The 22,290-nt window shown below is 38.5% G+C and overlaps 1 protein-coding gene across 1 annotated transcript in view; it reads left to right on the top strand.

The window, feature by feature from the left end:
• The window catches only part of LOC131875689 (uncharacterized), a 53,460-nt gene extending 47,610 nt beyond the window's left edge, over positions 1-5,850 (top strand). Inside the window, exon 2 of the mRNA XM_059220296.1 lies at positions 5,605-5,850. Coding sequence (XP_059076279.1) covers positions 5,605-5,850 — 246 coding nt within the window. The remainder of the gene's footprint in view (positions 1-5,604) is intronic.
• The last annotated feature ends 16,440 nt before the right edge of the window (positions 5,851-22,290 follow it).

Below are 22,290 nucleotides of genomic sequence, written 5' to 3'. Positions count from 1 at the left end.
TTGAAGACATGAGAATGGTTGAAGGAGAGACCATTCAGTAGTATGGAATAAGAATCAAAACAGTTGTTGGAGAAATAAAGAGTGTAGGTGGCAAAATAGAAGATTCCACTGTGGTAAGTAAAGTCTTGAGATCCCTGTTGTTGGTCTATGCAATAAGGGTTGCTGCTATTCAGGAGCTAAGATCAATAGACAAGTCTAAGGCATCCTTGGACTCCATCATAGCCAAGTTGACAGCCTATGAGCTAAATAGCTTTGATGGTAGTGTTCAAAAGTCAGAATCAGCTTTTAAAGCTTCTGCTATACCATCCAGAAAAGGAAAAGAGGCTAGCACTAATGGGGAACCTAGTCAGAACAGAGAGATGAAGGATGAAGAGTTTCTGATGGAATTTGAAGCTCTTCTGGCCAGGAGATTCCCAAAAGGAACTAGTAAATACAAAGGTAAACTACCTTTGAAATGTTTCTCCTGCAATCGGATAGGACATATTGCTATGAACTGTCTTAATAGTGACAACAAGGACAAACCGGAAAGGTTCAAGAAATTCAAAGGACGAAACCAGAGAAATTGTTTTGTGGCAGTTGATGAAGGTGTCACAGATGAGGAATCTAAAGATGAAGAAAATGAAGACATTGTGTTCGTTGCTGTAAAGGAAGATGTGACAAACAAGAAGGCTCTTGTTTCCCAGTTTGATGATTCCAATGAGTGGATCATTGACAGTGGTTTCTCTCACCATATTACTGGTGACCGGAGCAAGTTTCTATCATTAGAAGAGTATGATGGTGGTGTGGTTCGCTTTGGCAATGATGCACCATGCATGGTCAAAGGCAGAGGGTCCATCTCCTTGAATGGAAAGAGTAGTGATGACAATGTGTATTGGGTTGATGGTCTCAGACACAACCTTCTAAGTGTTGCCTAGTTAAATGACAGTGGACTCGCTCTGCAATTCAAGAATGGAGTTTGCAGAATCAAAGGTAAAAATGGTAAATTGGTAGCCACCGACATGCAAACTAAAGGTAACCTATTTCATCTAAATGATAATATAAGTACATGTCTTATGGCTAAGCTTGATGATAGTTGGATATGGCATAGGAGATTCTGCCATGTGAACTTTGACAACATTGTGAAGGCTAGTAAGATCAAGGCAGTTAGAGGGTTGTCGGTGCTGAGCAAACCGGATAATAGCTTGTGTAGAGAATATCAATTGGGGGAAATGTCTTCCTCAACTTTTAAAGGTAAATCTTTCACTACTGACAACTTGCTTGATCTTGTGCATAGTGATTTATGTGGTCCTATGAAAACTAGAAGTGTGCAGGGTGATAGGTACTTCATGATTCTCACTGATGACTGCTCAAGAATGATGTGGGTCACATTCTTGAAAGACAAGTCTGAAGCTTTTGGGAAATTCAAAGCTTTCAGAGCATTAGTGGAAAAGGAAAGCGGTAAAAGGATCAAGTGTCTTAGAACTGATCAAGGAGGGGAATTCACTTCCAGTGAATTCAACAAGTACTGTGAAGAATTTGGCATCAAGAGACAGTTGTCTGCCCCCCCGGACTCCACAGCAGAATGGCCTAATAGAGAGGAATAACTAGACTATGGTTGAAGCAGCTAGAACTATGTTGATCCAAGGAAAGGTTGCTCACACCTTTTGGAGAGAAGCGGTGAGCACTGCAGTTTACACTATGAACCGGGTACTCATAAAAAAGGGCAAGGACAAAACTCCTTATGAGTATTGGACCAGTAAGACCCCTATGGTAAATTATTTTAAGGTCTTTGGTAGCAAATGTTACATCAAGAGGAGTGAACATCAGGGCAAATTTGAAGCTAAATGTGATGAAGGAATATTTCTAGGATATTCCACCAAGAGTAAAGCTTTCAAGTGCTACAACAATAGGACTCAGAGAATTATGGAAAGCATCAATGTAAGAGTTGATGAATCCTCTGAGAAGACTGAGAAAACCAGTAGTGAGCAAGTTGTAAATGAACCGGTTGCAACCTTCTGGGAACCGGTTGTCAGTCAAGCGAGCACCAGTAACAATGTTCCTAGACCGGTGAATGTTGATACTGATGAAGATAAGGATGAAGAAGAAAAGCAAGAAGAACCAATTAAGACCATTCCTCGGTATGTCAAGTTGAATCATGATCCCAAGCAGATCATAGGTGATAAGGATGCAGGAATCCTTACCAGAAGAAAGATCAAAGAAAACTTATGCATGATCTCTGAATTTGAGCCTAAATCATTCAAAGAGGCTCATAATGATAAAGACTGGATCAAGGCAATGGAAGAAGAACTTGACCAGATAGAGAAAAATCATACATGGTCCCTGGTACCTAGACCAGACCATAAGAATGTCATTGGCGCCAAATGGGTGTTTAGAAATAAGTTGAATGAGGATGGCACAGTGATTAGGAATAAAGCTAGACTGGTATGCAAAGGATATGCTCAAGAAGAAGGTGAAGACTATGGGGAAACCTTTGCTCCTGTAGCCAGATTGGAAGGAGTTTGTATGCTTCTTGCATATGCAGCTTTTAAGAGATTCAAGGTGTATCAAATGGATGTAAAATCTGTATTCCTAAATGGTGTACTTGAAGATGAGGTATATATTGAGCAACCAGATGGGTTTACCCTATCTGAAGATGGTGACATGGTATGTAGGCTACACAAAGCATTATATGGTCTAAAGCAAGCACCTAGGGCATGGTATGAGCACCTACATTCCCATCTTGTGAAGATTGGATTTGAGAGAACAAGTGAAGATAGTAATATCTACTTGAAGTCTGAAGAAGATTAGATCCTGATCTATGAAGTCTTTGTTGATGACATCATCTTTGGTGGAGATGACAAGATGAGTCATGAGTTTGCTGATGAGATGAAGAAAGAGTTTGAAATGTCACTCATAGGGGAGATTAAGTTTTTCATTGGACTACAGATCTAGCAGATGAAAGATGGAATCTTCATCACTTAGTCCAAATATGTCAAAGAGGTGTTGAAGGCTTTTGGCATGGAAGATAGCAAACCGGTTGGTACACCGATGGTGACTGGTTGCAAATTGACAAAGGAAGATGATTCTGCACTGGTTGATGAGAAGGAATACCAATCAATTATTGGTAAGTTACACTATGTAGTGCATAGTAGACCGGATATTGCACATGCAGTTGGCATCACTGCAACGTTCTAGAAGAGTCCAAGAGAATCTCACTTGAGTGCAATCAAATGGATTCTTAGGTATCTGAAGGGAACAATTGACTATGGATTGTGGTACCCATATAGCAATAATTTCAATCTGAAAGTATTCACAGATGCTGATTGGGCCGGTAATGTGGATGACCGGAAGAGCACAACCGGTGGTGCATTCTTTCTCGGTGGTAGACTAGTCTCATGGATGAGTAAAAAGCAGAGTTGCATCTCTCAGTCTACAGTGGAAGCGGAGTATGTTACAGCTTTCATGAACTATACTCAAGCAATCTGGATGAAGCATGTACTGGACAGCTTCAAGATCCCTATACCTAAACCGGTAAGTATATTCTGTGATAACACAAGTGCTATCAATATATCAAAGAATCCGGTTTTACATTCTAGAACCAAGCATTTTGAACTTAAGTATCATTTCTTGAGGGAAAAGGTTCAGAATAAAGAGATTGCACTAGAGCATGTGTCCAGTAAGGAGCAGTTAGCAGACATATTCACCAAGCCTCTCCCAAAGACAACATTTGTGCATTTGAGAGGTGAATTAGGGGTATTGCCCCTTCAGGAGGTGAACTAAAAGTGGTAGTTCCACATCAGTCAGGTACCGGATAGACAAATCTTTGGTTGATTGGTGTGTTTAAGGATGCTACTCCTCAGAGGGAGCAGCATAAGGAAACAGTGGTGATTGTGCCTCCACTTTGGCATTGTTGTCAAAGGGGGAGAAGAAGTGAAACGAAAAGACATCTGCAGCAACTGGGGAGAAGATGTGAAGCAGAGAAGATATCTTTTGTATATTGCCATCAATGCCAAAGGGGGAGATTATTGGCATTATGAGAACTGGCATGAGCCTTATGTAAACTGGCATGAAGACATAATGATATTGTATGTTGTCATTGATGTCAATATGAGACATAGTGTGAACAGGCACATGAGATAAGAGAAGAAAGAGATACTGGAATATGTGTGAACCGGTATATTCCTAAGTGAAGCGGCACATTTGTTCAAAGTGAACCAGCATGCAGTTATGGGAACTGGCACATGGAAGCACTATATGACTACCGGTTGGTAAGGCACCTTCCACTTTGAGGTTTCCGGTTGGAGTATCTCAAGTCTGTGTGACTCAATCAGTGATCTTTCTGTGATGAGTCAGTAGTATGATGGAGGACAGATCATGTTGCCACGTAAGCTTTGTGCGCGTGAAGGATCTTGCATGAAGAAGACTATTCCTATCTACCTCGAGAATGTGCGAAGTTTGTCAAATAGTGATAACGCGTGATGGGTTATCAGCTGCCATGAAAATGGTGGATAATGGACGATGGAGAATGTCTTGAGATTGACTCAAGACTGGTGCATTCAATGCAGTATGTTTCAACGGTCAGGATCAAACTGTTTGAATTGCTCAACCTAATAGGTTTAGGGTTTAGGGTTTTTGCTACCGACCTGTATGTTCCCTATAAGGTTGATGTTAGGTTTCTATCTAAAGTTGTTGGCAAAAAGTAGTGAGTGTGTATCCAACGAAAGTGATACAAGATTCTTGTCAGACCATAGGAGAAAAGAGATACCTGCAAAGTGTATGTGCAGAAGGAGAAGAGGAGCCTAAATGGATCTGTATTAGTATTAAGTACTATTAACAGATCATTGTAATACCTGTTGATCTCTAACCACTTCAACAGTTGCAAAATCCCCTAACAAGGTAGCCTTAACTGGCTTGATTCAAAATCCCTTAAATCGGGTGGTCTTAACCGGCTTGCTGTAAATCTCTTAACCAGGTAACTCGAAGCTAATGAGTTCTGAGAAGCTAGAAAAGCTTAGGAGATCCTTTCAGCTATTGAGTTCTTAAAATCCTTTAACAAGGTGACCCTACCAGGTTTAACCCTTAACTGAGTATCCCTTAACCGAGTAATCCCTAACAGGATCGGTTCCTACCAGAACCTATTGTAATGTTCTTAATCAGACAAGGCTCCTGACAGAGCAGACTTCTAAAGAGTTCAAAAAGTAGCTTGTGGGTATTCATCCCCACCGTGGTTTTTCCCAGTTGGGTTTCTGTTAGAGTATTCGGGTATTTACTTGATTAATTAAACATTCTTTGTTTAATTATTTAAGTTCCCTTTATCTCTTTTACACTTAAGCTAACTTTAGGTGCATATAATTAATTGTTTTAATTAATTATTATGTGTAAACCTAGGTTTTCCCTTTTTAGGGTTTCTTGACCTATTAAAGGTTGAGTTCTTTCTTTTCATTGTAAGAATCACATTACATATTTTTGTGAATATTGAGCTCTCTCTTTTTGAGCATATTCTCTGTGTTTTGTATGTTCTTCAGATTTTGCTTCATTGCTTCTCCTTGTAACAGGTTATTCAACTTGCAGAAGATCTTCAGGCTCCTGTGGTGTTGTATTTTCTCAACTCCTATATGGTATCAGAGCGCGGCAAGTGGAGCGGGGAGCGGGCGGAGCCAGGCTGAGAAGCAGGCGTGGAAACCAGCAGCGGGCCGGACAGCCGACAGCACAGGAAGGCGACGGCCGGAAGGGAAGCGGCGGTTGGGCGGAGACTGGCCGGTGGCGAGAGCTGGCCGGCGAGGGCCGGAGCGGCGACATGCAGCAGCCGGCGGAAGCGTCGGTAAACGACAGCACGGGGCCCGAGGGAAGGCAGCGACAGGGTCATACTGACACCTGAAGGGGTCCCACGGTACCCTGCGTACCGTGGGAACCCCCAAAATTGTATTTTTTCTTTTGCCAAAAAAAAAAATTTCTTAAAAAGAAACAAACCCCCCCCTTTTTTTTTCACCTTTTTTTTTTTAAAGAAAATTTCGGCCTGCATGCCATAAAAAGGCAAATTTTTTATTTTTTTTGAAATTTTTTCTCGATCTGCTTGCCAGGGTCGTACGGCCTAGATCTGAGAAAAAAAATTGCTCCCAGAGGCTCAGGAACCAAAATAGGTCGAATTTTATATGACCATAGGGGTTTTGGGGACTTCTGAGCACGATGGTGAGGTCCATTTAGGCCCAAAGTGCTCAGAAAAAAAGCTCAAACCCTAGGTACACAAAAAAATTCCTGAAACCCTAGATCTGCTTCCAAAGCCAAAAATCTCAAAACAAGAACAGGTAGCTCCGCCCGGCCGCCACCGATGCGCCACCCACTGGCCACCGGACCACCAACAGGCCACCAGACCCCCTTTTTTGGCTTTTTCAGGGGGGGGTTTGGTTTTTTGGCCCTATCTTGGGCATACGGAGTCATTTTTTTGAGAACGAATAGGTGTCGGAAAGCTGGTTCCGAGGCCGACCTCATGGTATTGGTAATTTATTCCAATTTTTCTGTTTGACTGTGTTTTTTACAATCAAAGTGAGGTCTCTTTTTTGCACTCCAGGAGACGTAGAATGAGCATCCAACCTCCGTTTTTCAAAAACTTTATATTTTTGGAAAGCGTGTTCTGTGTACTTTCCAAAAATATGAGTTTTTTTTCCGGATTCTGCTCCATGCATATTTTATTCAGTTTTTTGCTTTTCAGCACTCTAGTGGATATCGTGGTTGTTTCAGGTCCTGGGATCTCTTTTCTGAGTAGGGTGTCTCTGTTTTGATTCTCGTTTCTATTTCTAGTTTTCTTATCATTGTAGCTTGTAATTATGCAAACGCACTGAGATAAAGTGTCATCATGCATTGTTTACTTGGAATCCTGCATATCTTGTGTCTCGTTGTACATGCACTGTTGTTCAAGTGTCATGAGGGGGTTGATGTTTGCCTTTGTTTGCCATCTTCCTTTGTCAAGTGAGTGTTCCTTCCATGACATTTGCCTCATGATGATGTGTCTCAGCACCTTTGATGTTCTTGGTTCTTCGTCGTGCAGTTGTTTTTGGCTATCCTTTTCAGTGTTCCTATCCCTCTCCCACTTCTGCATTATGGGGAGGTTTACCCTGTTGGTTCTAATGCTTCCATGGTATGATTGATCAGCTCTTCAGGCTTTGGTTTCTCATGCCATATGTATCTTCGATTTCAGTTGTTTTGCCTTGTTTTCCTCCTGATTCGAGTAGTGTCATTTGAGGGCACTCATGCAAATTACAGTCTTCTCTCTACCTGGTCATGTTCTAGTTCAGTGGATGTTCTTCAGATCAGCAGTTATTCTTTGACAGAGTTTGCAGGGTCTTCATGCTTCAGTGATATTTTTTCCATCTCTTTTTGGAGTAGAGTTTTGTTCCCACGTGGTTTTCTCTATTTCTCCAGTTCATAGAGATTTCATTGTATTTGGGTACCTGATCAGGCCTTGTTGTCGGGACCCATCTTTATTGCTTTCAGTAGCTGTTCTAGGTTTTAGCTTCTCCCTAAGTCTAGCTTAAGGGGGGGTGTTAGAGTATTCGGGTATTTACTTGATTAATTAAACATTCTTTGTTTAATTATTTAAGTTCCCTTTATCTCTTTTACACTTAAGCTAACTTTAGGTGCATATAATTAATTGTTTTAATTAATTATTATGTGCAAACCTAGGTTTTCCCTTTTTAGGGTTTCTTGACCTATTAAAGGTTGAGTTCTTTCTTTTCATTGTAAGAATCACATTACATTTTTTTGTGAATATTGAGCTCTCTCTTTTTGAGCATATTCTCTGTGTTTTGTATGTTCTTCAGATTTTGCTTCATTGCTTCTCCTTGTAATAGGTTATTCAGCTTGCAGAAGATCTTCAGGCTCCTGTGGTGTTGTATTTTCTCAACTCCTATAGTTTCCACGTGAAAAATATGTGTGTCATGTGAAATGCTTTTGTCTTGTGATGCTTTGTTTTATCTGTTATGCACATGAAGTTTCTATGTTTTATGCCTGTCTATAAAACATATTGAACTCACTGTTGTGAAGATTTGATGGTTAGGTCTACTAGTTCATGCATGAGAATATTATGATAATGTGGTATTGAGCTAAGAGAAAAGCTTAGTAAGTGATCGGTTCATGACTGATTGAGTTATTCTGGATGCTACCAGTTGCACTCTGTTTTACCGGTATCTTTGTTTATTAGTCATTGAGAGTGGTTGTTGTCAAACCGGTTTTGAACTGTATTTGTGTCTGTACTGATTCACCCCCCCCCTCTCAGTACCGGTTTGGTACTAGTGGTTCATCATTGAGTTATCAGGGATATCAATTAAATCTTAATTTAATTAATTGGAAAAATTAGGGATAATTAAATGAATTGAATTCACTTAATTCATTGTGCAAGCTTTAGGTGTCTACATTTTGCCCATCTTTGAGTTAGCATGTGACCACATGCTGATTAAGTTAATGACCCTTGAATAAAGACTCTACTTGATCTGTCTTTTTGTAATCCAAACCAGTGAAAACATCGGGGATTTGAAAACATCTTCAAAATAACATACACTATTTGTTTAGCATAGACAAATTATTATCACTTCTATTTGTTCTCTTTTCAGGTCATTTTTCATAAAATCATCCATCAAATCACAAAATTCATTTCTCAATTGTTAGGCCCAATATGGAAAGCTAATGTACTGAGAGGGGAGGGGTGAATCAGTACTCCAAAACTTTTCTTCAATAATAACCTTATTGTTATGCATAAACAAAATAGTGCAGTAACATAAAATAAAGTTAAAACAAATAGATAACAATCATACATGATTCACTCCATAACACATATATTTTGGTTACGCAAAAACTCTTGGTTAGAGAGAAAAACTGCGGTGGGGATGGCACCCACAACTTCACTACTGCAATAATAAAGATTACTCGGTTAGAGCTACATTTAGCTATTTCTGATAGCTTACCCTATTAGGAGTATCAAGATCTATTAGATCTACCTTACTAAAGGATTTTACAACACTATATAAATGTTACACCTGATTAGAGGATTTACAATTTAAAAGCTTGGTTAGAGTCTTTTACCCTGTTAAAGGTTTCTCTTACAACTTCACAATTCTATAATAAAATCATTACAAATATCTGCAACTTTACATCTGAAATGTTATAGCAAATTCTATGTGCTCAATAATAAGATTACCTAGCTTGTAGCATACCTTGGTAACCCATATTGTAACTTGGTAAACCCTTCTGTTTACTCTGTTCTTCGACTGTTCACTGATAACCTTCTCGGTGACCTCTCTGTGTCTCTGTAACGGTCTTCCTTCATGCATACACACACATATCTCACATCTCTCTTTTTTCTAACCCTAAAATCATGCTGTATAAATAGATCTCTTACAGCGGTGATCTAATTCATTGCTTCGATCTTACAAAAAGATTCTTCAAATGAATATCTAAATAAAGTATCTCATTAGTCAGATTGACCTTGTAATCATACACAATCTCCTAGTGCAATTTCCAATGTAAAATGGTTAGATGTGTCTCGATCTTGTAACATGTTTTCATGTGCATGACCAGGTTCAATGTATCTGGTAAAACGTTTCACTTGGTGAAAATCAACTTGGTGAGTTAACTTTACTGCTCGGTAGCCATGAAACATTACTCGATAAACAACTCAGTGAATACTGCGTTCTATGACTACTTTCTTCTGTAACTAACTAGATTGTTCATACCGACTTCTCTGTGTGTACCGATTGCATGATTCAGTAATATTAACCGACTAGACTATATAGTATGACTTTGGATATGAAACTAATGGCAATTTGATAAGTAGTAACAATCTCCCCTTTTGACATTAGTTGAGATGTTTGACAAAAACTACTTTCAAAGTCATAACTCAAAAACTATATACTTGCAAAATGACTATACTTGATAATATATACACTAGTCAATGAAGTAGTTGTAAAGCGGAAAATCGCGATCGAACCCTAGTTGCTCTCCCCTCTTCCAACTCCAAGGAGAGAGAAGGGAGATTCACTAGGGTTGATGATTTTCACTTAGGGGAGAGACTTTACATTCAAAAGAGGGGTTGAAACCCACAAGATCCAATCCCACACAATGCAAGATTGGATGCTAAATGTGTTTCAAGGGTTAAGAAAGCAAGGCTACCCTCTTTTGTAAAGAATGTAGATAGAATGATTAAGCTAGGAATGCATAGAAAGTGAGAAAGATTCGCTTATAAAATGAGATAGGGATATAGGATGAAGCTGCGGACCTGGAATTAGCAGTAAAATGTCGATACGGCGCTGTCCTGCAAATTTGAGCAAAAGTTGACGGGACGATGGCGCCCGGCGTGCACATGGTCCTCTGAAAAATCCGCGAAACGAAGGGGGATCTGTTCGTCTCTGCACAAGGATTCCAGATCTTCAATTTCAGCCGCGTACCTGCAACCTACACACAGAAAAGTGAAGACGATTGGGGGGTTAGGGATTAGGGGTTTGCCCTTAGGTCAAACCCCGGTTTTGGAATTAACCAAGAAATGAGAAATGCTGTAAATGTAATGTAAAACAAGTACTAGTACCTTATTGTAAGGATGTTTGTATCCTTATGTGCGAAGGTATAGATGTTGTTGTTTGTTGTATGTTGTATGTTGTAGCATGTAATGTGTTGTAAGTGATCTCCTCTTCAATGGTTGAATCCTTGTCTTGAATGGAACACTTAGCCTTGAATGGAGACTTAGAATGATCAATTGCTTGAAGGAATGCTTGAATGCTTGAATGCTTGAGTATAGTTTCCACGCTTTTTCCCTCATGTATGTATATATCCAAATGAGAGAGGAAAATGTAGTTTATATACTTGTCAATTAGGGCTGATAGACTGATTTTCCCGACCTTAGGCTGACCAGGAAAAATAATTTTCCAATTTGCAAACATAAAGACCCGAAGTCCAAAAGAGACCGGGCCCAAAATAGGACCCAGGGACCAGGGCGCTGGGCGCCATGGTCCTGGGGGACCAGGGCGCTAGGCGCCCTGGTCCTGAAGGACTAGGGTGCTGGGCGCTCTGGTCCCACCTCCCGGGACAGCAGGGTGCAAAGGAGGTTCAGGCCAGGGTGCAAGAAAATGCAGTTTTCAGTGTCATAATCAGGTTTCGGGGTCTCCATTCAGGTTGCGTGTTGCGTCACCATCGTGAAGACCGAAATGCAGTCGAAATTGCAAGTGTCGCAATTTTAGGATGCTATAGTAGTATATGCAGATATACTCCCCTTATCATTATTCTATACATAACTTTGAATTTTGCATGTTCGGTTCTGTTCTATGCTAGTGTGCTTTGAATGCTCTGTATATTTTTCTCAGTATACTCCCCTTGTATACAATACTCAAAATTGTGTTATCAAAACTTTATTACTCTCCAAATATAGAATTACTCCCCCTTTGTTGGGTATTACTTTCCTCTATGTAGTATCATAATATTACTCCCCCTTTTTGACAAACATCAAAAACTCAATTTCCATCCGGAGGCGGTAACTGATCAAAAATAGACTTATACTTGGTCTGGGCGTCGATGAGCGCGACTGAGAGTGAATCCTTTACACTTTCCGTTAATGAATTTTGTGCTTGAATATTAGATAAGAGTGATATTAAGCCATCAAGAGTGCTTCCCTCTTGTGTAGTTGATAGGCGTGTAGCTCTATTGATCTGTTATTGTACTGATGAAAGATGAGGAAGGAATAATGTCTGAAGGGTCATTATTTCCATCCTTATTTTATGCTCTTCATTTCTCAGTTCTAACTATTGAGCCATGAGTTGTTGAAGCTTTGTATAAAAATTTTGAACTGAATTAGGCTCGGTGGTCAACTTAGTTGAGAGATCGGTGATCTCTTTCTCAGTTGCATCAGTTTTATTTTTGACATCTTTAATGAATAAGGAAAATGTACATAGTTTTTGGAATAAATAAAGAATATGCTTGAGTTGAGGGGACAACTTAGCAATGAATTTGACAAGTTTTACCTTGCCAATAGCAATCAATTTATGTACTTTCTCTATCATTTTAGCAGTTAGCTCTTTATCCTTGAGCTTTCTTAAGTACTCAGATGCATCAACTCCAGATGTTTCAATCTCATTTAGGAGTTTATCCAGTTGAATATGGATGGCTACATTGGGTGACACTGTTGCTGAAGGTAGCATTTCTATGAGTAGTGTCCTAACCTTCTGAAGTACTTTATTCTTTTTTTTGTATGGCCAGTTGCTTCTCATGTTCGGCCTTTGCTTTGCATAGTTCACCGAATTCAGTGAGTGCTTGCCCTTTCAATTTGGAGATGTCTACATTGGGCAACACAATCGGTTTAGATAAGTCAAATTTGAAACCATGCTTTCTCACCTTCTTCTCTTTTCCTTTGATCTGTGGCACTAAGACAAGTGCTTGTGAGGCTTGCTGACCCTCGGTAGGTTGCTCAGTAGATGCAACACTTTGGTCAGTTCCTATAGTCGTTGTAGTGTCTTTGGGTGGCTTGGTGCTAGGGGTCTCAGCTGTAACATTTGCAGTGCTTGTTATGCTTGAGACGTCTGATCTTTGGTTGTATCTCCTACAGCTTTAGATATGTTACCTTCGGTGCCTTGCTCGGTGTCCTTGGGAGCTTCGGTTGAGATAGGTGGCTTCACCGATGGATAAGGCTTAACTTGTTCTAAGATAGATTCACTAGAGACAAGTTTTGCATAGGTAGTGCCTTCAATCATTTCCTGCTCCGGTGCTGCTTCATCCATTACATCTTCATCAATTTGAATAGTGTCAACCGGGTTTGGACCTTCCTCGGTGACATTTGGATCTTGCTCGGTGACATCAACAATTTCAATTTGAGATTGTTCACCGACATCCTTTTGTTTGAAGATCTCCTGCCACTTGGATTTTGTCTCATTCTCCACATTAATGTATAGCCCATTCATCAATTTTAAGGCTCTCTGTTTCACAAGAAATTTAGAATTGTATGTGGTCAAATGCTCCTTGATTTCTATTACGGACATGTCAGGAAATAGATGGACTAGACTTCTTTCTCTTATTTGTCTCTCTGAGTCCATTGCATATTTCCATTTGTTATCAATATGTAAGTATAGTTCACTTGGAAGTGACTTTGCTAGTTCTAATGGAGCTAGCCGAAACTTCAGAAGTGTACAGGTGACAACTTCTTCAATCTGTCGCTTCTCATCATTATTCCTAGTCTCATACTTAACATATCTAAATCCTACAAATCCACCGTATTCTTTAAGATTGGCACAAAAAATTTCAACACTGTGAATATTTACCTTTTTGCTTTTCACAATCTGGAATTTATTTGCATCATCAGACTCTGTATCACTCAACTCTTTTGCCAAAATGAGTCTCTGAGTAGATTTCTTATAGGTCTTGGTTACCTTTGGTACAGTAACACTCATTTGCTTCTTACTCGGTGATGTAGCTAATGCTCTGGTGTTGGGTCTCTTTGTTGGTGGAGTCGGTAGGGCCTTTGTGATGTCCTGTTTCTTTCTTTTCAGAACTTTACCCTTTGGCAACTCTGTGCTCAATGTTATTACAGCCTCTTGAGCTTTTGATTCCTTTTCAGAAATGGCAAGATTGCCTTTGATAGGTGTAGAGGAGGATTCTTCTCCTAATTTCTTAGATAAAACCTTTATCATTTTTGTAGCTTTTCTTGTAGCCTTAGGTACTACAATGCTCATTTTTACTTTCTCCTTCACCTCTTCATAGGTTCCATACCTTAGTTCAGTTGCATGCCTTGGCAATGATAAATAGGCATCAATTTGTTGTTGTGTTATATCATAATCAATCTCATAACCCATTGGTTGCAACGATTGAGTCCTCGGTTCAACAGCATTCACATAACAATAATCAGTATCAACCTCAAAACATATATTGTCCTTGTATTTTTCTACCAGCTATGGTGGAATCCTATACCTGTTGTGCATTTTCTCTTGGAATTTGCTGAAGTAATCATCCATCATATCATTAAAGTTATCTCCTAACTTCTTGATGAAGTCATTGATCTAATGGGTGATAGGTCGGTGTAGCTCCCATACTACTTTACCGACTGAGGGAAAGAACTTCTCAAAGTAGAAAAACAAACATACAAGTAGTGAACCGAACTTTAGTGTATTTGCTGAGTTGTTCTTCTTTGGCTTCTTTATTGTGTTTAGGTTCTCAAACAAGTTCTTCAGTAGTACTTCACACAAGTCTACTTTCATTCCCTTCTTCACTATTTTGTAGGCCAAGTCAACTGCAGCACATGGTACACTATTTTCCCTTGCAGATTGGAAGAAACAGTAACCAATAACTCTAATTGCAAACTTGAGTTTTGCATCAGTGACATTATTCAATTTTAGTCCTCGGTAATCAAATTCTACTCCGGTTAGACTGATTAGCTCCTTTTGTGATATCATTTTATGTGCTCGTGCATGATCGTAGATGGGATACCCGGTGATCAGGTGAATGATTTCCTTAGTGATCTTAAACAGTTTCTCTTGTAGCCACATGAAATCATCATGTACTCTGCTCAAGACAAACTTAACCCATTGGGGTTTGAACACATGGGGATAGACTAGGGCTTCAGTTAATCCCTTGACTTTGAGATGCTCAAATTTGCTATCCAGTGTGCCATTAGTGCAAAGTTCATCATATGTGTCACTAATCTCTACATGACCGAGTTCCTCAACACGACATTTGGTGAAGAATCTGACATCTTCTACTAACAAGACTCGATCCGGGATGAGTGAAAATGCAGTTTTGTCATCCGATTTTGAGGCAACTTTGGGAGTTAGAGAATATTTCAGTGAGGGCTTATCCACATTTTGGACAACTACGGGGTCTTGGATCTTGGGCGCCATGGTAGGTTTCGGGTAAGATTTGACAAATTATCCTTAGGGTTTACAAACGACTGACGCTTCACACTCGGTAGACAATAGCAATTTGACTAGATCGAAAACTAGCTAAACAGTGTGAATAGATTGATGTAAATACCTTGAAATTCGCTCTGAATGAAGTTTGATCACTTTGATTCGCCCTACTCTGCTTCTCAAAAACTTGGGTGAATGAAAATGACAGCGAAAACACTTTTAAGTACTCAAAAATACCTTATCGGGCTCCGTGCAAGTTAGGTCAAGACATTAAATGCACTCGGTTCACCTTTTACCGATTTACACCTTTTTCTGTTTTAACTGAATAACTAACTTTCTTTTATTAACCGACTTGACAGGTTTCCAGTATACACCGACTTGACAAGTTTCCTGTATAGTATATAAACTGACTAATTGCATCTTAACTATGCAGATTTTGAATTTTGTACATAATAGAATAGGAACTATTATGATTTAACCTTTAGAGAGTGCAATCCCTTCATACCTTTTCTTGACTAATTTGAAATAGGTGCACCTAACTCAGTAGGTAAGGTGCTTTCTTCATCTGACATCATTTCTTTCTTTTTCTAAATCATCTTGAATTTTTCTTTTATCTCTTCAATGTCTCTTCTCGGTTGATCTCTGCAATCTCCAGCTAAATGTCCAAATTTGTGACAATGAAAACATGCCATACCAGGATTTCTCCATGATCTCTGATTGTTCATTCCAAATCTTATAAAATAGTTGGCACTAATATGTCCATATCTTCCACAACATTCGCACCATATCCTCGTATTGTAGTCTCATGGTACTGTTGCATATTGTCAGTGAGGATCTGTGTGAGTTCGGTAACCTCTAGTGTTTGCTCGATGTGGATACTTCATATAGTTTTTTTGCTTAAACCAGCACTTCTCGATACTATGTCCATATCTATTGCAATTTCTACAAAACCCTTTGAATTTTGCCTTCTGATAGTTGTTAACAGACTTTGTCCTACATTGATTAGATGTGTGACCATATTTATTGCAATTGTAACAATATCCATTGGACTTAGTGATATTCGGTTGCTTACCTTTTCTGATCTGGCATATGTTGGCAGTATGACCTTGATTTCCACAGTAGTAGCAAATAGTCTTCTTCCTTTTGATGTTATTCCTGTTTCTAGCTTGCTTTGATGATTCTCCTCTCTCAGTAGTATGAATTCCTTTCTCAGTTGATTCTTTTCCTTTGTAACCGAGTCCTCCATCTTTGTAGGGTCTTCTTGTATTCAGTTGCTCGTCCAACATCTTTGATGCTTCATATCTTTTCTCCAATGATTCTTTGAATTTCTTCTCCATTTCAAGTTCACTAGTCAACCTTGATACTTCAAGTTTCAATGATTGATTTTCATCATTCTTCAGAATTGCTTCATGATGTGCATAACCTAGTTGATCTATCATATTTTGTTGAATACCAGTTAACCTTATGATTTCATCATCCTTATCATATACTAGAACTTCAAGCTATTGTTTCTCTCTTTCTAGATCTGTTGCTTTATCCTCAGCTATCCTTGATGCATCTAGATTTTCAGTCATCTGTGTACTGAAATGTTCATGTTCTCTTTTCATTGCTTTCAGTTGATTAGCCAATGCTTTGTTCTTTTCTTTCAATATTCCAATCATTTCTTCAGTCTCTTCAGATATACTGTTCTCAGATGATATCTCGATTTGTTCCACTAGCTCTTGAGAATCCTGCAGGTCATCAGATAATCTTCCCCTTACTTTAAGAGATTTTTGCATTTGCCTTTGCATGTCTGAAATCACTTGATTTGTATTATCTAGCTCTTCTTGTAGATACACAATCCTTCGAGATTGTTTGTAGCCTTCCATTGCTAAGATCTTTCTCTTTAGGTAGTTAAACCCTTTTCCAAGATTCAAGCTCTGATACCAATTGTTAGGTCCAATATGGAAAGCTAATGTACTGAGAGGGGAGGGGTGAATCAGTACTCCAAAACTTTTCTTCAATAATAACCTTACTGTTATGCATAAACAGAATAGTGTAGTAACATAAAATAAAGTTAAAACAAACAGATAAAAATCATACATGATTCACTCCATAACACATATATTTTGGTTACGCAGAAACTCTTGGTTAGAGAGAAAAACTACGGTGGGGATGGCACCCACCACTTCACTACTGCAATAATAAAGATTGCTCGATTAGAGCTACATTTAGCTATTTCTGATAGCTTACCCTGATAGGAGTATCAAGATCTGTTAGATCTACCTTACTAAAGGATTTTACAACACTATATAAATGGTGCACCTAATTAGAGGATTTACACTTTATAGTCTTGGTTAGAGTCTTTTACCCTGTTAAAGGTTTCTCTTACAACTTCACAATTTTACAATAAAATCATTACAAATATCTACAACTTTACATCTGAAATGTTATAGCAGATTCTATGTGCTCAGAATAAGATTACCTAGCTTGTAGCATACCCTGGTAACCCATATTGTAACTCGGTAAACCCTTCTGTTTACTTTGTTCTTCGACTGTTCACTGATAGCCTTCTCGATGACCTCTCTATGTCTTTGTAATAGTCTTCCTTCATGCATACACACACATATCTCACATCTCTCTTTTTTCTAACCCTAAAATCATGTTGTATAAATAGATCTCTTACAGCAGTGATCTAATTCATTGCTTCGATCTTACAAAAGATTCTTAGAATGAATATCTAAATAAAATATTTCATTAGTCAGATTGACCTTGTAATCATACACAATCTCCTAATGCAATTTCCAATGTAAAACAGTTAGATGTGCCTCGATCTTGTAACACGTTTTCATGTGCATGACTAGGTTCAATGTATCTGGTAAAACATTTCACTCGGTGAATATCAACTCGGTGAGTTAACTTTACTGCTCAGTAGCCATGAAACATTACTCGGTAAATAGCTCGGTGAATACTGTGTTCTATGACTGCTTTCTTTTGTAACCGACTAGACTGTTCATACCAACTTCTCTGTGTGTACCGACTGCATGATTCGGTAATACTAACCGACTAGAATATATAGTATGACTTTGGATATGAAACTAATGGCAATTTGATAAATAGTAACACTCAACATCTCAGCGAAAACATCAAAACAAAATTTCTTGGAGTTGAGGAAAAATCAACTCTACAGCTCCCAAAGATCACCTGCATGCAAACCTATCATAAAAAGGGAGAAGCAAAACAGCTATGGAGGCCAGAATTCAAAGATCCAGAAAAGAGGAGTCATGTTAATTGTGCAACAAGAATGCAATTCAATAATTATAATTGTTATGAAAATACAAAGAGATAATCCTTATAAGAGGATACTCGAAACCTTAAAGGTGAAAACCCTAAAGAATTATAAGATTCCTAAGTTTAGCTTAAGCATAGAGTATAATAGACAAATAATTAAATAAATAATTATTAGCTAATAAAAGATAACTCTAACACCCCCCCTTAAGATGAACTTAGGGAGTAGCTAAAAAATAATTAAGGACTATAAAAGCATGTAAAAAATGCAGGAAAGCAACAATGGGTCCCGACAAATAGGCCTGATGAGGTACCCAAGTATAATAAAATCTTTGTAAAGTGGAGAAAAAGGAGAAAACCCTGTGGGAACAAAACTCCTATCCAAGAAGAGATGAAAGTTCAAGTGAAGGACTAAGAAGCCTCCAAACAAGAGTGTTCCAGAAGATACGAACAAAAAGAAGAGAATGAAGAACACCACTGAAGCATGAAATAGTTGCAAACATTGTCGAAGAGTAACTGCTAATCTAAAGAACCTCCACTGAAATAGAACATGACCAGGTATAGAAGACTGTAATCTACATGAGTGGCATCAAATGACACTACTCGAATCAGATGGCAAACAAAGGCAAACAATTAAACTCGAAGATACATATGGAATAAAACACCAAAGCCTGAAGAGTTGATCAATCAAACCAAGGAAGCATTAGAACAATAGGACAAACCTCCCCATAATGTTGAAAAGGGAGAGGGAGAGAGACACTAAAAAGAATGGCCAACAAGAACTGCATGACGAAAAACTAGGAACATTGAAAGTCCGAAGAAAGTACATAGTATCGTGGAGGGAACACTCACTTGACACACATCATGAGGCTAATGTCATGGAAGGAACACTCACTTGAAAAAGGTAGATGGAAAACAAAAGACAAACATCAACCCCCCATGGCACTTTATAAGTAGTGCATGTACAATAAGGCACAAGATGTGCAAGATCCCAAGTATACAATGCATGATGGCACTTTATCTCAGTGTGTTTGCATAAATAAATGCTACAATGATAACAAGAGATAGAAGACTGGAAACAGAAAGCCAAAGACGAGACATCCTACTCAAAGAACGAGATCCCAGGACCTAAAACATCCAAGATATTCACCAGAGTGCTGAAAACAAAAAAAATGAATAAAATCTACCTGGAGTAGAATCTGGAAAGAAAAATCATATGACTGGAAAGTACACAGAACAAGTTTTCCAACAATATAAATTTTTCGAAAAATGAAGTTCAGATGCTCAAGTGATGTCTCTCGGAGTGCAAACGAGAACCTCTATCTTTGACCAAAAAAAACGCTATCAAAAAAGAAAAATCAAAAGTTCAAACCTCCAGATTTGGATAGAGCTCGGAAAGAGATTTCTGACTGTAGACGTATAAAAATGACCACATTCCTAAATGAATATTTTATGTTCATTTCTCTATTTGATTAAATCCAATTTAATTAAATTATCCACCTTCCTCTATTTAATTAAATAAATTACTCAATTTATTTAAATTAAATTCATTATACCATTTGATGAATAAATCATTTTATTCAATTAAATCCCCCCTATCCACTTTTAATTAAATTCAAATTTAATTGAATAGTTATCCTAAATCAAATAAATCTAATTTATTTAATTTCCCCAAATTGCAACCAAATTGAATTAAATCATTTTATTCAATTAAATCCTATTATCCCTCCATCCACTTGCAAAATCCCAAACCCCTTTTTAATCCCTTCTAGAATCTTCTAATCACTTCTAATTAACTTAAACCCTCTTCTAAACTTTGTCACATCCCTAAGCAAAGGGAAGTCACTTCTCAAAACCTCAAAGTCTTTGATAACCATTAAAGGCTTTCAACCTTCAACCACTAAATGGCTCAAAGTCTTTGATAACCATTGAAGGCTTTCAACCTTCAACCACTTAATCCCCAAAGTCTCCAATAACCATTAATGGTTAACTCAAACCCTCCTACATGGTTAAAACATTTGTTTTGACTCAACCTCTATCTAACCCAAGGGTCTCATCAGGCCTTTAATGCTTTGACCATGATTATCTCTTAATCATTTGCACAAAGGTTTATTCTTGGATTAACTCTTAATCCAATGGGTAAGCCTAACTTAGACTTGACCCTTAGCCTTTAGATAACCATAAGGTCTTCTCAGGCTTTTAATGCCTCCAACCTCTTCTCTCAACCCAACCCTATGTTGACACTTGTCACCATTTCATTGGTGCCAATTGTGCACATGGATTTCCAACTTTCAAACTCAACCCTTGATTAAACCATTCAATCTTGACCATCCATTGCCCTGTTTATGCTATAAATAGAGCTCTCATTCCTCCATTTTCAACAATCATCTTTCAAATTTGAAGCATTACACTTATGCTCAAATTCTTTCAAGCTTTCTCATTTCATATATGCTCATCATTTAGCCTCTTTTTAGATCAGGAATTAGACTAGATATGCATGTTTAGAGTACTTTCTTTATCATATTAGCTCAATCATAGATTAAATATAGTATGCTAGGATAGTATTCATACTAATCTTGTCATCTTATCATCTAGTTTATTGTATTTCTAAGATCATACATAGCTTAACATCCATTTCATACTAAAATATATCAAAGCATCCCTCGTTCTTACATTTGCCATCCCTAAACCATTTTGCTCAGTAATCTGAGAGCAAAAACATTGGTTTGAGGGACATTGTGAGATAGAGAACCATGGGACCCTCCTTGGGAAGCTGAGTAATACGTTATTACTTCATAGCTTGCACCAAGAAGTCCTGTGTGTGTGTGTGGACTAGTTTCTAACAATATTTTCACATATTGAATTCTATCAGCCCACTTTTCCCGCATACATTTCTAGCGCCCACCGTGGGGCCCGACCCTAAATAACAAATCAGTTTTTCAAATTAATCACTTTTGCAAGTCCGCAAGAAACAGGAATCAGCGCGTGGGAAACATTCCCTAGCGCATCTGATTAATAGTCTAGCGCATCCCCCTTACTGTTTAGCGTGTGCGGTCTACACTTTAGCACGTGGAAACCTTTTCTTAGCACATGACTCCCTTTAACATTTTCCTGTAGGTCTCGACGTGGGCGAAACACAGAATAGCGCATTCAATAACCAGAATAGCGCATCTGATCTACAGTTCAGCGCTTATAGACCATCATCCAGCGCGTATATTTCAAACGTTAGCGCATCATATTTCAAATTTCCTGCAGGGCTCGGCAGAAAACAGAAAAAGACAGAACAGCGCTTCCAACACACAGTGTAGCGCATTTAGACAATAGAGTAGCACGTTGATCATTAATTTTAGCACATCGAGATTATATTGTAGCGCGTACAATTTGTTCTGTACCGCATCACAGACAGAGAAAAAAAAAATTATTGTAACCGAAACTGAAATTTTAGACTTGTGGAAGTCCCCCAAATTCTCTAACATTTTCCTTTTCTGGTTTGCTTGCAGGACTCTAACAAATTTCTTGCAGGTGGAGCAGACGCCTTTCCTTTTTAAACCGATTTCTTTTGTTGACCGCAAAATCGAACATTTGCTTTGTTGACCATTTCCTTTTCATAGATCAGAAAATCATTCTTTTAAGGTAAAATGAACACCATGTTTTTGCAGAGCAACATCTCGACATAGATTTTAGCAAATCACTGATTTGAAAGGTTAAAATAAACCCAATTGATTGCTTTGTTTTGAAAGTGGAAGGAATATGCTCTCCCCTTAACTGGGTGATCAAAAATTCAGACCACTCTTACAGCTTTCAGTAATTCAAGCATTAAAACCTTTAGCAGGCCTGCCTTCCCGAGGAGTTGCAATCAACTCTTAAAGCCATTTATGGCTGGTGTGAAGGGAACGACCTAAGTGGGGAACGACTTTGACGCCAAAAATTCCAACCCACTATAATCAAATTTGGAAAGTGACGAAAGTCCTTTTCAACGGTTGCGCGCAGTGATTAGCCTTCCCCCAGTATCCTTGAGATATGTAAAGTCTTTGTTCTAAAGGTTGGGAAGCCTCCTAAGGGAGTTTATCACTGACGGCCGAATAGGAAGCCTGATTACGAACCATAGAAGTAGAAACTTTGAGCCGAGTTAGTAACAAGACATTTATAACATCATAGTGCAAGGGTGGGGAAG

The sequence above is a fragment of the Cryptomeria japonica genome, chromosome 5 (genome assembly GCF_030272615.1).
Source record: "Cryptomeria japonica chromosome 5, Sugi_1.0, whole genome shotgun sequence".
In the NCBI taxonomy this organism is placed as follows: Eukaryota; Viridiplantae; Streptophyta; class Pinopsida; order Cupressales; family Cupressaceae; genus Cryptomeria; species Cryptomeria japonica.
The sequence above is the reverse complement of the archived record's forward strand: the minus strand, read 5'-3'. Positions and strand labels throughout refer to the sequence as shown.